The following is a 19,595-nucleotide window of genomic DNA, read 5'->3' as shown; positions in this document are numbered from 1 at the left end:
CCAACAATCGGCACTCATTAGCGTCACAACGCTTCACGCTTCGCTTCACCTCTCCTAGAGGACAGCACCATCTGAATAGAGATTCTTATACGCCTCGAGCGCGGCCTGTAGGGGCGCCACTGAAATCCCCCTATCGGCCCGTTTCGAAAGCAGCCGCGGGAGTCCACGTCCCGCTCCCCACTATCGCCGCTGCTTTTGCGGCACGTTCACGACCGAGATTTACCGTTTGTGGGCGTTTGAATTCCATGTTTATGTGGAGCAGTCACGGTTCGCAAATGGGGTGTGTTTACGAGAGTGTAAATGTTTCTGACGCGATCTTAGTGGGGTATATTCGGTCTGTATAAGCGCCAGATGTGTGCCACAGGCCAGCGTCGCGGAACCGGCGTATAATGGAGCCGATTGTGGTTACACTGACCTGAATTTACTAGCCATGTCTCCGTAACCACCGGTTCCTCAGATGTTCATACGGCTATACACTACGATTTAAATCGGTTTTGTGTGCTTACATAATCAGCGGAGCACTGGTACCTGACAGCGCGCCAGTTACGCTTGCCAATATTATACCTCAGATATTGATCACCACCATTTACAAGCCAGTCTGTATTAATTTCGGGAATATTCAACAAAAGTATGATGGACAATCCATAATTATACTCGGGGATCAGCACACGATAGAGTCGTCTTGTCGTGAGGTGAGCGCCCGCAAACATTCATCTGCTACATATATCCCCTGAGAGCAGCGCGGAGACGGGCTTAGAATATAATCCGCGTCCGCGACTAAATGCTTCTTCGAAATATCGTCATATGGCACAGGGAGCCTGCAGAATAAAGCAAAAACTGAAATCAGAGGGCCTTATCACATACCACACTCTTCCAACGACACCTTTCATCATCGCTTAATTGTTGAACAGCCTACCCTGTATACTTCGAAAAATACTTCTACTTTGAAGTAGAAAAACAAAACGACAGTGAACGCGAGATTTTTGTGTGTGATTACTAAACCGTTCATTGCTTGATTCCGCTCCGCATTTGTACACAGCGTCCCCCCCCCCCCCCATGTCTCGCGAAAAAGCAGTGCATTTCGCGTATAGTTGGTCTAGTGAACCCTACCTGGCTCGACGAACGTCTTTTCTTTAATTTCTGTTAGAGCTATTATGTTTCTTAATTCCGCACTTGCACAGCATTTTTCTTCCCGTGTTTTCATTAACTTGCCTTGGTTATTGCTATATGGCGTGTGTGGGCACATATTCAGCGACGCACGGGCTTGGAATTTACTTAACATTTTCGCAGCATGGTTTATATTCTTATAACAGGCATTAGTTATTGTCCGGGATTGGGTAATCACATCCCCGAAACACATTTTTCTGCGACGTATATATTCGAAACGAAGCCGCGTTCGTTGTCCACGCTGCAAAATGAAGCCAACCTCTCATTGTGCCAGTATCAGGTCTAAACGAGGCGACAGTAAAATTCATTTGTGCCTGATGTTTTGGAGGTGACATGGGTGATATGCTGCTGCCGTCGCCGACGCCCGGAAGAGCGGCGTCAAAGCGCGCAGAACCGCCTCCCCGGGTAGCTCTTGCAGGCGATCGCGTACTCTACGAAGACGCAGCTGTGACCTACTACGTAGTCTTTGTCAATAGACGTCACCATAACAAGTTTTTTTTAGGGCGCCGAAAGGCGAAAAGAAGCGAAACAGAACCAAAACACTGCACGACCCTGCAAAACACTGCACTGCATTGCACTGCACTGCGAAACACTGCACGCTGCAGCCACGCAGCGCAAATCCCGTCAACGCCGCGGAGAAGCGGTGGCAGGCGGCGGAGCGAGCGCGAAGCTCGAGGCGTATAGGGAAAGTTATAAGGTGCTTTCGTAGATCTAAACAGGGGTGAATCATAGCCCAGTTGGCAGAGCGTCTCCCACCTCCCGTTCCGGCCAGAGTGATCGTGGGCTCGAAACCTAGCGCCGCCCCGTCAGTGGAACGTTTTCTGCCGATGTCATTTCTGTGACGGATATGACGTCGGTGAGGTCTTGTTGTCATCACCAGCCTATCTACGCCCACTGCAGGGCAAAGGCATCTCCAATCAATCTCCAATTACCCCGGTCTTGTGCTATCTGCGACCAATTTATCCCCGCAAACTTCTTGATCTCAGTTAAGGCTGAAAGTTGGGCTAGTTGGTGTTGACTCTGCCCATTGCGGCGCTAGCATGCCCAACCGCCCTTAACGTTGTCTGGCAGCGCTCTTTCCCTCTCGCACGGCGCTCGTTTGCTCTGTGACCTCGGTTGACATCCTTCGCACCGGAAACGGAAAAAATGGTCCCGGAAAAAATGGTCCCGGAAAAATTGGTCCCGGAAAAAATGGTCCCGGAAAAAATGGTCCCAGAGGCAATCTAGGAAAAAATGGTCCCGTGCTCTGGTCGCAGTGTTTCCCTTCAAGTTAGTCCGATCTGAACTTTGTTGCAGTTTGATTTTGTCCCTTTGCATTTGAGTTAAAGGATTCAGGAAGAGATGGGATACTTTATTATTCATATATAGGCCAGACGAGAACGCCTCTGGAAGCTAATATCTAGCAAAAGAAACTGGGTAGATAGTATGGATGGACGGACGGACGGACGGTTTGAAGGATGGACGATGGATGGATGAATGGATGGATGGATGGATGGATGGATGGCAGTGCTGAGCATCGATTAAAAATTTTAGTCTGAGTAATCGGGAGACAATTTCGAATAACCGATTGCTTTTTACTTGGTGTGGATACAACAAGAATGAATTTTTTTACAAAATTACGGAAAATGGCCAATGGTATACCGCGCAGCATTTCCACAATAATGCAGATTTCGCGAAAGTTTCACATGTAATTGTTATAGCAGCGTAAATGGATATAATTGGTCGAACGAAATTTTGAAAACTGTAAAATAAGAAAACTATAAAAAATGACGGGAAATGGCAAAGTGTATCACGGCCTGCACATCCAGAATAATGCTGGTTTTGCAAAAATTCTACGTGTAATCGTTATAATTGGATCTGGACATCTAGGTGCGAATATTTCGGAGCGCGGATATTTCGGTGCACGTACTTTTCGGTGCACAGACGTTCCGGTGCAGGACGTCTCTGTGCGGACATTTCGGTGCACGGGCTGTCCCAGGCATTCTGTTAACATTCCGGAACAGCATGTATGCTCATTAGCGAACAGACGTACCACCAGACCTGGCGGCAGCATGCACCCATCTTGCTCGACGACGACACGCACCTGAGAACGTGGTCGGGGCAGGCCTTGCCACTACTGGGAAGTGCCAACGTAGACGTTTGCTTCAACGGCACAACCTGCCAGCTACCACTACTTATCGTGCGAGGGGCCGGATCTAGCCACTTGGACCGAAATTGGTTCGATGCTCTTGGGATAACGATCGGAGGTTTCAACCAGGCTACCGAGGACAATATTCCCGAGCAACAGGATTTGGTGGAGCGACCTCAAAAGAAGTACGAAACGGTCTTTGCTAAGGATATTCCCGGTCACAACGGACCTCTCATCAACCTAGAGCTCCATCAGGACGACAGCCCCAAATTTCTCAAAGCCAGGCCAGTACCCTTTGCCATGCAGTCGGCGTACGACAAAGACCTTCGCAAGCTCGAGCAGCAGGATGTGATTGAGCCGACGCAGCACGGCAGTCATCGACGCCCTGCGTGCGTTGTTTGCGACGGTCGGACTACCTCAAAAAATAGTATCGGACAACGGCACGGCATTTGTGTCGGCAGAGATCAGGCGGTTCTACAAACAAAACGGCGTCACAGCTGTGACATCCGCCCCGTACCACCCAGCAACAAACGGCCAAGCCGAACGCTAAGTGGCCGAATTGAAGAGGGCATTTTGCAAGGACGAGACAGGGTTATTACAGCGACGCTTTGCCCGCTTCCTTTTCAAGCAGCACACAACAGTGCAGGCCCCTGCAAGGCTAATGTTTTCGCGGGAAATGAGAACTCCTCTCACGGCCGTAGGACCAGAGCCATCTTCAAAGGCGGCACAGGATGCCCGCGACCCACCGCGCAGCCGGTGGATACAAAAGGGAGAACGCGTGCTCGCCCGCCAGTTTCAACACAAGCCGGAATGGGTCCCAGCGACCGTGAAAAAACGGATTGGCCTGCGGTCGTGGCTCGTCGAGATTTCCGGCACGATAACTCGGCGGCACCTCAACCAGCTCCGCCAGCTGAGGCCGTCTTCAAGCAAACCAGCGCCTTCTGAAGGAAGTTGTGTGTCACCACTTGTCAACAGGGCCTGGCATCTCACTATGGAAAGCGCCGCTGCAACGCCGAAAACCACATGTGCAGACGGCGAGCTCCCGTGTTCGTCCCACCCCCAGGCCGTCGACCTACGCAAATCCACACGGCAGCGACACCCCCCTGACCGCTACCAGGCGCTGTTCTAAGGGGGGAAGAAATGTGTTCGTGCTCCAAAGTGTGTCGGCGCCTCCCAATAGCGCGCCAATTAGTGTCCCCCGAGGAAGGGCCTACCACCCTTTCCTTCGCCGACGCCGCCCCCGACTCCGCGGGGAGATGGACAATGCACAAAGAGACGCTTCGGGACCTTGCTTCAGTCCAGACGGAAGGCCGTGCTCTCTTGGGTGATAAACCCTTGAGTGAAATTTAAGCGCAAAAGCACTCGGGAGCCTTTGGGCTGTAAGTTGCCTGGGGTTGCCGTTACTGAAATGATGATGGACACATAGCGAAATCTATTGAGACATCGGTCCGATCTGACAAGTCAACAGACACAGGGACGAGAAAGGGAAACGACACCAGCGACACCCTATTTTCAAATGTGCCCGGGCGTCAGCTTGTCACTGACTGCGCGTACTCTGCTACGGCGCGAGCGGGTGCGTTCCCCCTCAGGCCGTCCCCTCGCGTTCCCCCGTGGCCTTTCAAAAAAAAAAAAATAAATAACTGTTGCGCGACAATAGCCAGAAAATGTATAGCTTGTTTATTGCTTTTTTTTTTTTGCGCGGCGCCAAAACAAGTCCCCCCAGCCAAAAACCCCTTTCTTCACCTTATTTTTCTATCGCAGGGCCATTCGCCACGAAGGGGCGGGGTCCCCTGTCCCTAACTTGTAAGAAGCTGACTTTTGCGGGAGAAGAGGAAAGGGTGCAGCGTGTGCGGTCCTTTCGAAAGTGGGTAATTTAAAAGCAGGGGCGAAACTGCGTGTGCACGGACGTTGCAACGTGCACCCCCCCCCTGCCCTCCAACGGCCGTAGAGGTTTACAAAATCCCCGAACGAACAATATAAATAAAGCAGTCGTCGCGAATCCCTGACCGTTCGCAACCTTTATTTTGAAGCTCTGCGCGCGTGCCTTTGGAGTCTCTCAACTACGTACAATCGTTTTATTTGTGAATATCTGCTTTAATTGGTGCTATTATTCTTAGTAGCGGTTATTTGAAGGCGCCGGCTGCGGCGCGTTTTCCTTTGCCCTTTTTGACCATCGAAACGAGGCTCTACTTCGGATCAGCAGCTATCAAACTGTAAGTAATTACGTTACCATTTCTTTCCGTTTATGCCGATTTTACGCAAAGCTTTCTGAACTGTATTTAGACTTATATGAACGTTGATAAAATATATGATTACGCAATTATTTTAAAGACGAATAGTTGGCTTCAGGGCCTTTTTCACTTCATCTGTTAATGATTAGTCAGGACGACAACGTCCATAACACCCTAGAAAAATCATTACTGGACTATAGGAGAATTCATAATTTTGTCTAATGCCGATCACAAATGACCTAAACTTGGCTCCTTCTCTAAGTATCTAATTTCGGATTGGCTGCTTTGTCTAGACACTCATTGACTCGAGGTCATAGTTGGGATTCCTACTTAATTAAGGGGTTGTATTTTTGTTCAACACGGAAAGTGAAGCGAGACTGCGCACGACATTTGTCGCATATTTCAAAACGCACGACGTCGCCTAAATTATGTTGCAGCCGTCCACTGCGGTGCGCCTCAAAGCCATGTGTAGCTATGGCAAGTTAATGTCACATTCAAAAGAAAAAGGCAGGCAAAACACAAGTTTGAATCAGACTGCCTTGTCCCGATAAAAATGACACCAATCTTAATGCAACTGAAAAAAAAAATGTATAAATTCAGAGAAGTGTCTACTAATCCACAGCATTCTTACGCCGCTTGTTTTCATTATGTTTTTAATCAGATTTGGCTATGCCAAAACTGCCTAAAAAGCAGCTAGCTACCCCCGGTAATTTTACTGCTTTAAAGATCCCTTTTCTTTCGTCTTAAAAACGACGTTCACTTAGACTACTAGATCAATTAAATGCGTTGACTCCGCCGTTTATGTATTTCTGTACAAATGCACAGTGTTACAGGGTTGGCCTATTTTCACGATCCTTTCATCCATCTTTCAGTCCTTCAGTTCAGAAATTTTTCGGGGAGATTTTATTCTTTATTTTTCATTATTTTTCGGGAATATTTTTTGGGAAGATATATGATTCATATTATAAAAATATTTTATTATGTTTGTTCAATCATAGTTTATTTTTGTTTTTTCAGATATAGCCAACTGTTTATGTCACCCCATTTTGGTAACGTAACATGAAAACTGATACCTTGTTTTTAGTGTTCTCTTTTCCCGGCACTGCTGAAACGTAGCGTGAAGTTTAAAAGCTTTTCTATATTCCTCGCGTTTCTTTTTTTTTTTTTTTTTTTTGCATAGAAAACTACTTTTGGGATTGGAGTGGAGCTGAATGAGTTACCAAAGGGTAGCTATGTTAAATTTAAGCTAAGTTGCATTTTGTCTTCACGGGCACCCGTCTTCACGGCCCGGTTCCTGGATACCTTTAAAGAATATCGTCTTATCGAACCACCTGCGTCCGTTTTATCGAAATAGTAGTATTCTTGCTTTCATTATCACGTCATTTACATTATGTAACTGGCCACTTCACTAAACTAATCGCACATGCAAAACGACCCCTATACATCTTGACCTACCTTTTTTGTCGTTGTGTTTTTTCTTTCTTCATTAGGAATTGTTCTTACGTTAAATGATGGCATTAAAGCATGTTTTATAAATATGTATAGCATTCTTTTCGTAGTACCCCTTAAAGCTAGGGCCATGTCACGCCCTGCTTTCGCGCAAAAATGCGGAATTGGCGGGAGTAACATACTAGCGAAATGAAGAGAATTGGTCGAAAAGAATTTGAAATAACAAAGAATAAGAGAAATAGAAAAAATATAGAAATAGAAAGAATAGACAATTTTGTAGTTATGATCCGACGAAATCAAAACTATGCAACTTGTACATATTTACATGTACACTACCCTAGCGTTCATGGTCACGTAATCCAGAGTCTTGTCTTCGCCAAATTTTTCTAATCCCGCAGTTTTTGCGCGATTCCTACCCTGACCATTTGGCGGCATCCACGGAAAAAGAGGGAAGAGCATGAGGAATCGGAGCAAGAGAGATGAGAGGGTGTCACGCGGCAGGGACGGCAGATGATGACCGTCTATAGAATACATTTGCGGTGTAGAAAGCAGACACGGTGCCACTTTTCAATTACCCGCTAGACACAAAAACTCGCCTAACAAATTATTATAAATTTGGTTCTGCTCTATGTTTCAGGATGGAGGTCATCACTTCGAACAAGGGCCAACGCAAGCTATGCTTCGAAGGGTTTATGTATACCCGGCACAAGGAAGTAGCAGCTGGGTTCCGGTGGCGGTGTGTGAGGCGTGCTAAAGGCTGCAAAGGGTCAGTGATCACCGTTGAAGGCACAGAAGACGTCACAATGAGCTCAGATCATGATCACCCACCTAGTACTTCTTCCATTAACGTTGCGAAAGCACGTTTACGTATGAAGACAACTGCTCTCATTTCCAGCGAAAACCCTGCAAAAGTCGTGTCCCAGGCAACGCAGCAGTTGACTGCGGAGGAGAAGGTGATGCTCAAGAGTGAGGACAGCATGAAGAGAGCGATTCGGCAGCAGCGGTGCATTTCCCACCCGCCAACGCCAAGCTCCCTCCGCGACCTTCAGATAGTAGGTCCATGGACCTTGACGGGGGGCATTGCTCCAGAAAAGTTCCTTATCCACGACAACGGACCTGACAGCGACTCGAGATTGTTAATTTTTGCAACCGTGCCTTGCCTTAGGCTGCTGAGCGAAAGTGCCATCTGGTTCATGGATGGGAACTTTGATCAGGCCCCCAAAGGATTTCTGCAGCTGTACGTAATCCTCGTTCCTCTGGGGGAAGGAACCGTGTCTGTGGCGTACGCGTTTATGACACGAAAGACTCAAGAGGCTTACGAGGAGCTCCTCACTGCCATTATTTCGGAGTGTGCATCCCTGGGATTGCACCCTGCACCTGATGTGGTCATAACCGATTTTGAAAAAGGTGCAATGAACGCCGTAAAGACAGTACTTAGTGAGGACACGCAGACGAAGGCATGCTTTTTTCACCTCTGCCAAAGCACGTGGCGCAAGGTTCAAGAGCTTGGCTTGGTGAGTTCCTACAGGGAAGATGATTCGTTCCGTACCTTTGTCGGCATGTTGAATGCACTTGCGTTCTTGCCGGTGGATGATGTTGAAGATGGCATGCAACTTCTTCGTGCTTTGATGCCAAGCGTTGCCGGTGACCTCACCGAGTACTTCGATTCCACTTACGTCAGCGGGAGCTTTCGGCGCCTGACAAGACCTGACGGAGGACTCCATCTGCGGCGGTTGCCTCCGAGATTTCCATGTGATGAGTGGAACGTTCACGAAGCAACAGTGGAGGACAGCCACCGCACAAACAACAACTGTGAGGCGTGGAACCGCCGATTTAGTAGTTTGGTTGGACACAGTCATCCAAGTGTCTGGAAGGCCATAGAAGTTCTGCGCTGCGAGGTGTCATCAGTAGCTGCGAAAATTGCACAAGAGGCCGTGGGAGCCCCACCAAAGAAGCGCACAGCGTCATCTCAGGTCCAGATGCAGCGCCGACTGCAGGCTTTGTGCGCCGGGTACACACAAGGAACTAAAACGATGGAACAATTCCTGCGCGGTGTGAGCCACACCATTCGCTTTTAAGTGCCGAGCATAATAAAGTAATTTCCTACATTACTTCAAACTGTAAATAACTTCATACTGTAAATAAATTGTACTTGTTTTTTTTTTTTCAGAGATAACTGCCTGGTGTTTCTTGACCTTTCCCCCTGACTTTCCCAAGGCTGCCAAAAATTCATATAAAAGTATGTATCAGAAACTGTGCCCAAGAAGGTTGCGTGAAAGGTTGTATGGCGTGAATGGTTGTAGTAATGTAAATAAATTTAAGATATGCAATCTTGAAAGCCATAGCATGAACAAAGAAAAAATACTTTCAAAAGCAATAAACAGCAACAAAGAGCGTGAGAAAAAAGGAAAATGTGAAGGCGAAAGCATCGTATTTTTTGTTGATATGTCTTGAATTTTATGTAGAAATTTACGGCCGCGCCCGTCCACATTTGACAAGCCCCTGGGCGGCCCCCCTCCAACGCTCGTTCTTTTAACTAAACATCACCAGGAGCAGCCTATTTTCCCTTTCGGTACCTTCCGCTTCACCTGTCGCGCGGCACCGGTCTACCCTCCTTTGGCTCTGTCTTTCACTTTCCCGGCGCGCGCTGCGTGACCCTGCATTAGAGCCCTCCTGCAACCCATCTCCCGTACAGCTGTTTTTCTTTCATGCGCACGCGATCTCGCGCTCACGCTCCCCGGCTTGCGCCATGTCCTGGCGCGCCGTTCCAGGTCGTGCACGATCAACTTTTTCTAGCATAATTTTTCTTTGCCTCACAACGTGCGAATTTGAAACATACAGATGTGCTGAGATTTGTGCATGCCGTATGTGGTTGAGATGTCATCAATGTAAATATCTGTCGGTTAAGCTAGTGTAATAGCAAATTAGAAAATAAATGTGAGAGAGGCAATGAAAAGAACACAACCTGAATTTTGGTAAAACATACGGTCATTATTCCATTAGCTGGCATTACTCGAACAAGACTGCATTTTCCTGCGTTGGCATCGGGACCGATTTTTCTGGGACCATTCACAATTAACACGAGACAAAGAAACCACTTTCCGGCGCCTACAAACCAGTTCGTATCGCAATAACACCCCACTTACGCTTTGTACCCCACCCAATACTCTGCCACCTGTAACTCCTGCCCTGCTGCTGGCATACCACGCGGTATAAGCGTGCCAACTGGCCCCACTCTAACCCCAAATCTCAACCCTACCTATGAGCCTATGACCAGTGGTGGAGCAGCTGACCAGCTCCGATCTCTCGGACCAGTGCCGACTGGTGGAGCGTGCCCGGACGGCCAGCCAGCTCCAAGGCATCTTGGAATAAGGATGACTCTCACTGGGTGTAGGCCCTAAGAACATCCTGCTCATTAGTACAATAAATGTTTGTCTCTCTCTCTTTCTCTCTTCCTACCTTGGCTTTGGGACCACTAGACTCCGTAAAAAAAGCTGCCGACAACAGTATTTGCAAGTTTATTTTAGCGCCACAGTGCTGCCGGAATGAAACACTTCACATTTTCTGCATTTTGGGAGCAATAATGTTTGTAAAGGTGCTGTCTTGCGATAGTGGGAGTGTGCCTTTTATTTAGAGAAAATTACTTGCAAAATACATCGTAAACATCGACTAATTTCCTTAGCTGATGTGCATGCAGCATAAAAAGAGCGAGTCTACATTATAGAGTGCTGTAGTAAATAAAAGGGTCTGCGAAAGGATTTAATTAGTTGGCTACCGAATGAATGTTTCCTGAACAGAATATACAAACAGAAATATTGAAATGCTCAATTTATTCAAATAACTGGCGCTAATAAAAATGGCATCAATGTAAATGTGCAAGCACTGCAGTAGATTATTGAGCTCAATAACCCAAGTTACGCGGAAATATAGAATGACTGTTTAAAACAAGTAAGCACCAGATAATTCGTTTGCCGGGAAAGCTTGCGTACCGAAACGTGCATGCGCTCAAATGTCCGTACACCGAACTGTCCGTGCACCGAAATGTCCTGGACCCGAGCGGAGAGGGAAGGGGGGGGGGGGGGGGGGGGGGGGATAGCGTTTACCGCCATCGTACTTTGAACCCTCATCTAAATTGACGCAGCTAAGGGAAGAAGGAATAACGCCCCAGTGCTACTTCGGGAAAGCGGCAGGCCCAATGTTCTTCTTGAGAAGATCGTCCAATCTTACTTTACTCTAATTAAAAAAAATTATAGTCAGTGAAAAGAAAATGACGCGCCATAATATCGCCCCGGGAGAATGGGTCGGGTTAACTAGCATCGGGGAAAATGGCACGCGGCGATACTGCACGCGGGGCAAATGAGACACGGGGCTAACGTTGCGGGGTTTTCGCGACAGGGATTCTGCACGCGGGGTAATCATGATACACCCCCGAAGAACATCCTGCTCATTAGTACAATAAATGTTTCTCTCTCTCTCTCTCTCTCTCTCTCTCTCTCTCTCTCTCTCTCTCTCTCTCTCTCTCTCCCTCTCTCTCTCTCTCTCTCTCTACCGTGGCTTTGGGACCATATTTTCAGGGACTAATTTTTCCCGGACCATTTTTTCCGGGACCATTTTTTCCTACCTTGGCTTTGGGACCATTTTTTCCGGGACCAATTTTTCCGGGACCATTTTTTCCGGGACCATTATTACAGGCTGGGGCACACAAAAAACCTTAACATTAAGCGGCCCGTTAATATTCGAAATCTAAAACACTACGCAAAACGAAATTATATTCTGTCTATTCTGTCTATATATTCTACGTGCTATAGCGCAGGACGTGCGATGCTGCTCGGGTGCGGGATATTAAGCCACACTAATACACGATAATCAGAACATGCAATGAATGTACTAACCTCGTTTTCGATCGAATATTCCTCCAGTTCGACCTTAAATATGTCGTAGTTCTCGTACACCATCCTGGGAGCAGCTAGGGGAGCAAGATGCACAGCTGCTTCAATTTTACGCACACGTGCTTAGCACGGACAGATTTTTAACGCAAACATCCCCACTCAAAAATAAAATCTCTCTGAGGAAAAATGCCATTTCAAATTCGTGGTGACAGTAAGTACACATTGTTTTACACAAGAAACTTTTTTTGACAGTGTAATTGAACAGGAGGAAAGAATAAAATGGGGCAAGTGAGAGCAACAATAATAGGAGGCGGTAGGGACGTCATTGTATTTTCAACCGGAAAATCATCTGGGTATAGTGGCGTTACGCACATGCACTATAGGTCATTATTAGCATGCCGTTGCACTATCGCTGTCTTATAGAAGAGACCGGTAGCCTAGGGCATAAAGTTCACCCCTCTGACTGCGTTCGACGAGGACTCATGGAAGAGCAGAGGTAACTTTGCCTGCTTTAGTTACGCACGAATAACTCAAGTGACAACGGCTAGAGATGGTGCGCAGTATCTGGCTGCATCTGACGAGCACGCACATTGACGCCCCACTTTCTCAGTTCGACGGCGCCGCCTCGCCGAGGATGCTCCGCAGCACAGGGATCAAGCGTGCCGACGCATGGATCTCCTTACAAGGCGCGTACCAACCAACTGTCGGTCCATAGGCCCGTATGCTTCCGTCCCGAGTGCAGTGAAGCCCTTATCTACACTGCATGAGCCGAATTCCCCTGCGCGCCCCACGTCTCATTACGTCAGAAACGCACAGCCCAACACAGGCGTCCTAGCCGTGTACACTCTAGGAGTATTCACTGAAGATGCCGCCCGACATACATTCGTGTTTATGAACCGTTATGCAATACCACACCGCGGAAATGTGCAGCTCTGTGTGCATGTATAGTAACATAAACAAATGTTGCACATACGCCTGAGCGACGTAGCTCAAGTCAAACGTTTCTGTGTGAGGTCTTACGACGTCAACCGGTACCCGCAGCTTGATGTCAGTGAGTACAATCGGTACCTTTTCTGATTATGGAAGACGTCATGCCTCTAAGCGTGAAATTAAGCCTAACGTATTATGTCTAGGCTTAACGGTATAACCTTAACCTTAAGCCTAACGTCAACGTAACCTTCAAGTTGAACCTTACGACGTGCCAAGCAACGTCGTACTAATTGTACGTCGAGTCACAAGTACCGCGGTTGACGGCGTTAGACCTTAAATCGTGACGTTAGGGCTAACGTCACTCCTTCGTCCTTCCGCGTCGCCCCCTCCGTCTTCCGCCCCTTACCCTTGTGCAAGCGAGTTATAAACTGGGAAATAACTGGAGTTATAGGTGCTGTCATAAACTGGGAATATTCTACAGCGGTGTTATGAGCTGTTAGTGGTGTTAATTGAGCTGGTTTTGTTATAAAGATCTTTAAATGCAGATTTAGAACGAGGCTTATGAATCCTTATCTATGCTATTGGTTCGCATATGAACACCGAGGCGAACCATACCCACACGGGTGCCTTTAATAGGCCATGAAGACCAAATACAAATTTAGTTGAATAAAAAGGCTCATTTGCCCCGATAACAACGATACCAATCTTATCGCGAACTTCGAACACGTAATAGTGATATTAAGGGAAATTCCGGCACCAGTGCCAGCTGCGCAGCACTTTCCGGCAACTTTTCTATGACGTCACAGAATCTTGTTTGTGTGATCGGCGGCTGCTGGCCTAAGCCACCTCCAAGAAACATGACTCGGCGATTGTAGCATGACCCGCCGCGGTGGCTCAGTGGCTAAGGCGTTGCGTTCGACGCGGGTTCGATTACCGGCCGTGGCGGCCGCTTTTCTGATGGAGGCGAAAAGCAAGAACGCCCGTGTGTACGAGATTTCGGCGCACGTTAAAGATCCCCAGGTGGTAAAAATGAATCCGGAGCCCTCCACTACGGCGCGCCTCATCACTTGCGTTGCGTTGGCGCGTAAAACCCCACACTCAATCAATCGATCGATTGTAGTAGGGCCTCTATCTCCGTTTGGTTGTATCCCTTGAAGGCTAACATGCAATTAATATACTGGTAACTGCGTTACTGGTGCTGGCCCATGTTACAGCACTCCCGTCCATAATACGTCACTTAGCGCGAAATTTGAAAGTTTTATATTTAAATATTTGTTGCCCTTTTTCTGTTAAAAAAATCTTTCGTGGCCAGAATGGAGCTGGGTGAGCTGCCGAAGGCTAGTTCCTTTCAAAACCGAGATAAGTTGTATTTTTGTCTTCAAGGCCCCTTTAACTGTGAGGACAGTGTACTTGACAATAACTTTCTAGTAGTTGGTTCGTGACCGCCACTCTTCCCGTTATCATCTTTCTCAGTCTTCGCAAAGTTGGAGCTATTCCTGATTTTTACTCGCCGTATGTTTGTTACTGTTTTTGAGGAGGAGGAGGAGGAGAAAACACAATTATTGAGCCGCAATAAAAAGGAAGAGAAAAGACGTCGTTGACCCCCTCTCATTTAAGAAAAACGTGCGGTTCCGCTTACCTTTTTTTTCTATTTATTTAACATAAGATTACCTTCTTGCGTACATCGTCAGTACCGTATACGTTGAAACTTTAAAAGGAAATCAGACCGATTGCGGGAAAGTACCCGGTTCCACCCAGGGCCCACAGTGTCTAGCACTACGCACCTGGTACACGGGAAACGTGATAGGCGGCCGCTCCGAGCGGCGGCAACTCAGCCTGGAAAACAAGCTCGTTCATGGCAGCATGTTTCTTCACGGGAAGGTCAAGCTCCGTGTTCACCATTGAAACCACCTGAGCGAAGCAAAAATGACACAACACCATAAAGGGGCAGCATATTAAAGGGACCCTGCAACGCTTTCTTCAACTTTATTGCTAAATCTTAAATTCTTTCATAACCTAGTCAACAAACACATCCCGTGCTTAGAATAGGGGGTCACAAAGTACCTAAGCCAAAAATTACTGCTCTATGTCCATCAGATCACTTAGAAATTTGCTCGAAAGATTTTTCTCTCTTTCACGAGTCTTGGCGTTCTTCGACCGCTGGAATTACGTCATTACAGCGGTGTAGCGGCTATTGGACGGCTTTCCTCCAGTTGCAGCAATGTACGCATTCGACAGCAAAATTAAAAAGAAAGCCACAAAAGCAGAGCAGAAACGGAAGGCGGATCCGCTGCGTGGAGCAAATCACGCAGTGCCCGTCCGTGCTGGCGATGAACTTTGGCAATGCTTCCAGACGCGAAGGAAAGAGTGAAAGCGTTTATCGGAAGTGTTGCAGAGTCCCTTTAAGGGAGTTTAAATTTATTCGCGAAGAAAGTTTGCGAAAGCTCACATGTCGTTCGCAAGTTTTGTGAAGTCATAGCTTGAATCTATTTTCACTAAAAATGTGAGGCAGAACCCACCCTTTAAGGAATGATTACTATACATAAATGGTATTAGCATTGTACACCACGAAGTGGTGGTAGCTAGGTAATGGGTGACCTTATTCTTACTGACCACTGTGACGGTCGTGTGTGTGCCCCGGCTATCCGAACCAGATGGAGGAACTTTGACCGCAGGAGGTTTTCCCGTGGGAACGCGCGGCCGCTTCGCTAAGGACATATGGTTCCGTTTTGCCTCGGGGCGAGCCAGGCTCCCCCCTGCTCGACGCGCGGGTTCATGGCCAGTCGCGTCGTCCACCGACGCTTGAGGCCGGCCCTTCTCCCCTTTTCCCCCGTCGCGGCTCGGACGTAGGAGGAGGAGGAGATAAAGAGGAGCGGACGGAGAGGGTCGAGGGCAGTGTTGTACACGTTCCTCTAACATAGGAACGAAAGCTCGTTCCTCGTTCCTCCCCAATTTTGAAACGATTCCGAGTCAAGAGATCCAAAGAGTCAAAAGATCCAAAGAGTCAAAAGGTCCAATATTGGATCTTTTGACGCGTTGGATCTTTTGACTCTTTGGATCTTTTGACTCACTTTGGACCTTTCGACCCGTTGGATCTTTTGACTCATTGGATCTTTTGACTCGTATTGGACCTTTTGACGCGGCTAAGGCGAGTCAAAAGGTCCAACGAGTCAAGAGGTCCAATATTAGACATTCTGAATTCTATCTTTTGACGGGGCTAAGGCCAATCAAGTGATTTAGTCTCTTTATGAGCCTCACCTTGGCGTACTTTTGTTTGCTAAGGGCCAAGATTATAACTCCGTTGCCTCTTCGCTTTCCCTACAAGGAGCGTGTTCATTCGTTATAAGCACCAATTTCCGAGCCATATATGCTAGTTTTTCTTTCAAGTATATGCATGTTGCTCTCATACAAAAATACGTTTGCGTCACGGGCATGGGAAATTATTTCAGTGGTTAAGCGAACATTAACAATGCCATTTACCGGCTTCGGTCTTTTCAGTAGAGGGCATTTCGGTTTCGGGGCCTTTCGGTACACGGAGCTTTCGGTACAAAAACCAATTCAAGCGCGCGTTGTAGGCAGCAAGATGTGTGCGTCGTAGCAGTTGTAGACATAAAATCGTACTTATTTATTACTCGTGTTCTTGCTCGTAATTCTGCGTTATTTTAACGTAGTGAAAAGGTCATGCGGCCTTCCCAAATGAAGCACTATTTATCTGCGGACTTGTTGCCGTAATAACTGTAGCTTTGAGATAATATTATTGTTGCGTATATCGCTTTCTTTTTAGCGACTTATTATCACCATATCTTTGTTTAAAAATCAGTGACGCTAACAATTTTTTTCCACTTTCGAGTACCTGTGATAAAGCTGCGTAATTGATCGCCTTCGCTAGGGGATAGGAACCAGTCGCTTTCTAACTCAATCACAAACAACTTGTAATTTTTTGGCATTTTGCATCCATGTGCTCTTCTGTTTGCTGGTAACACAACGCGCATAATGCCTTATTACGGATGCGTTACCAAGGGCACCTTCTCTACCTCACCGGACGTTTCTGTCCCGGCGTCACCCCCATTTCCAGGAAATCGGTGTGTTTAGTGTGTGGTTTGAAATGCCCAAAGGCATTGTTAATGCTTTCTGTAACATACATAGATTTAATTTGCAGAAAGAAGAGGTCATTTGTCATTTTCGGCGTTCTTCCTCAAAGCATACTGGCCATACTTTGGCCGTGGCTTTGTTCTTATCTGAGACCAATGTCAGCATCAGCTTCCCAGCGCATGTAGCTCTCTAGCTGCACAAAATGGAAAATGGAAGCGAAGCCACACAAGCAGGGGTTGGCACTACACTATCGACTGTGTAAAAAAAGAGACACTCGGACTGCAACTAGCGGCTTCAGGTTATCATGACGTCGCCTGGAAACCTAGTAACCAGCTTCCCAAAGGGTAGCAATGTAGCACTGCTATTCGAACTCTTGATTTTTGTGGGTCTAATCATGAGCCCTATAAGGGTCATTTATTTGATGGATATTGACTTTGATAAACGAGATGCAAGAACATTTGTCTGAAATATTTTCAGCAGCAATCATACAAGTCCGCGCAGCGTAGCCGAACATGAGCGACATGTGGTCGTGGCTCGTCGGCATCGCTGAAGCTCACATTCTACATAAGTTGAAAGTTGAAAGTTGAAAGTTTATTGCGACAACATGTACAAAACTGGCTATACAGTTGTCGAGGGGGACGGTCAAAAAGGCTACAGGAAAAAAAAAAAAAAAAAGCCTGACAAGGTGACGTCCCCCTCCCCCCCCCCAATAACTACCAATAACTACCAAAATAACTACCTAAAGCAATAACTAAAGCAATAACTACCAAAATATTCTAATGTAATAGTATCAAATGACAGAGGAGCGAGAAACGAGAACAACCTGAGAAAATAATCAGAAATAAAAACAAGCTTGATGAATGGTGTTGTTCATAACGTTCAAATTAGCCACGGCTTCATTCGGCGCGCCAAGTGCATATCTTCTACATTAGAAGTGAAAGTTCAAGTATGGGAGCGAAAATAACACTAAAAATACAATAAAATGACGCAGTCTATAAATAGCACACCCTAGCCATGGCTCCGAAGGTTCTCATAATTCGTCGGACCTTCTGACGCGGTTTCGGAATTATTGGACCTTTTGACCCCTTGGATCTCCTGACTCGTTGGATCTTTTGACTCGCTTTGGACCTTTTGACTCATTGGATCTTCTGACTCTTTGGACCTTTTGACCCACATTGGACCTTTTGACCCGTTGGATCTTTTGACTCGGCTGTCACGTGATTATTGGATCTTTTGACTCTTTGGACCTTTTGACTCTTTGGATCTTTTGACCATAAGCGTTTTGAAACGAGTTCCCGTTACAAGTTCCTTTACTGCAAAAGGAACGCGTTCCAGTTCCACTTCGAAAACTGGAACGTGTCATTACATTAACGTTACAATTAGGTTTTTAAATTTAAAATATAGTGTCGGATAATCCTGGGGAGAAATTAAGTTAAAACTCACATCGAACTACGTACATTATACGAATATTAACACCGCAGCAGCAGATTATCTGGAGATAAAAATAATCAAAAGAAAATCTCCTAGGCGAATTTTTTCAGGGATTTTTTTTTTCATTTACGACAGGTTGTTAATTTATATTCGCTCTTTTTTAGCTAAGACAATTAACCGGTGTTTACCATGGTCCGACGCCTTTTTTGTATTTTTTTTTTAATTACACACCTCAACTTGTATAAATTACATGCACACTGTAGGACTGCTGCCGCCTTTGGGCATGGCGGAGGAAGGGAGATTGAGAGATAAGATGCGCGGGCTGCGCGGCCGCGCGCATTGCCGCCCTCACTTCTCTTAATGGCCGCCGCCATAATTGGTTTTTCTTGGGGGGAAAGCGGCTTCCCTTTTTGGACGCCTCTGAATGACGCGCCCTTGAGTGCTTCCGAGGTCACCGTGTCAGTGTTACGGTGCCTATGCCGGGACTACGTCTTTTGTAAGCGCCACCCCTGCCGCTCTTTGTGGCCGCCGGCCTAGTTCTGAAGAGCCCCGCTCCCGTCTTCAGATGCGCCGAAAGGGCGCGGCCAATTAGGGCAGTAAAACGCCGCTTTGGGGTTGCGTGCCTCGGGGCGGGTGTAGCACGCGCCCCCCGCGGGTCATCCTCCCGTTCCGAAACCACTGTGCCGATTCCCGCGCATGTCACTTGCCACGCGGAGAACGTCCCCCTTTCCTTTGCCCTGCGTGCGACTTTACCCGTGCCAGAACCACCGTTGGAACTGCTGGCCCCTCTCCCCGCGGGGCCTCTCGGGTGGTCGCGGCCTTTGTGAACTTGTTTGTGAACTTGTTACGCTTGGAGTGCGTAAGCCCGTGCAGCGGCTTTTGAAAGTTCCGCGGCGCCGTGGCAAAGCTGCCCCGTGCACGTGTACGCATCCTCCGTCTTGGGAGAGGAGGGAAGTGCGCGAATTTGGGAAGGCGGTGTTTGGCCCGACGATTGGTGGATTTTAAAGGTGGCCTGACCAATCAGATGTGCTGTCCAGATTACAATGGACATGAGGGATTATACTCCCGGCGATAACGGCCAGCGGCAGACTTAGCTGAGACTTAGCTTTGGGCGGGAGACCAGCTAGCCTCCGTGCTTAGTGCACGTAAACCTTCCCGTCTAGGGCGTAACCCAGAGTCGATCGCTAAGGTATGGCACCTAGGGCGTAACTCGGAGGGTCGATCGTTAAGACGGCCATGCTTAACCAACCCTGTAATCAACTTTCTGTAACCAACTCT

At 47.3% G+C, this 19,595-nt stretch overlaps 1 protein-coding gene across 5 annotated transcripts in view; it reads right to left on the bottom strand.

The window, feature by feature from the left end:
• Positions 1-19,595, bottom strand: part of LOC144144408 (lysosomal alpha-mannosidase-like) — a 225,508-nt gene that overhangs the window by 64,280 nt on the left and 141,633 nt on the right. For all 5 annotated transcript variants that reach the window (XM_077675855.1, XM_077675868.1, XM_077675847.1 and 2 more), the window contains 2 exons: positions 14,579-14,705; positions 11,868-11,941 (listed from right to left, as the gene is read on the bottom strand). In XM_077675855.1, coding sequence (XP_077531981.1) covers positions 11,868-11,941; positions 14,579-14,705 — 201 coding nt within the window. The remainder of the gene's footprint in view (positions 1-11,867; positions 11,942-14,578; positions 14,706-19,595) is intronic.

This window comes from Haemaphysalis longicornis, unplaced genomic scaffold (assembly GCF_048455015.1).
Source record: "Haemaphysalis longicornis isolate Haplotype H1 unplaced genomic scaffold, Haemaphysalis longicornis Haplotype H1 scaffold_1, whole genome shotgun sequence".
Classification (NCBI taxonomy): Eukaryota; Metazoa; Arthropoda; class Arachnida; order Ixodida; family Ixodidae; genus Haemaphysalis; species Haemaphysalis longicornis.
This window is presented reverse-complemented; position numbering and strand designations above follow the sequence as displayed.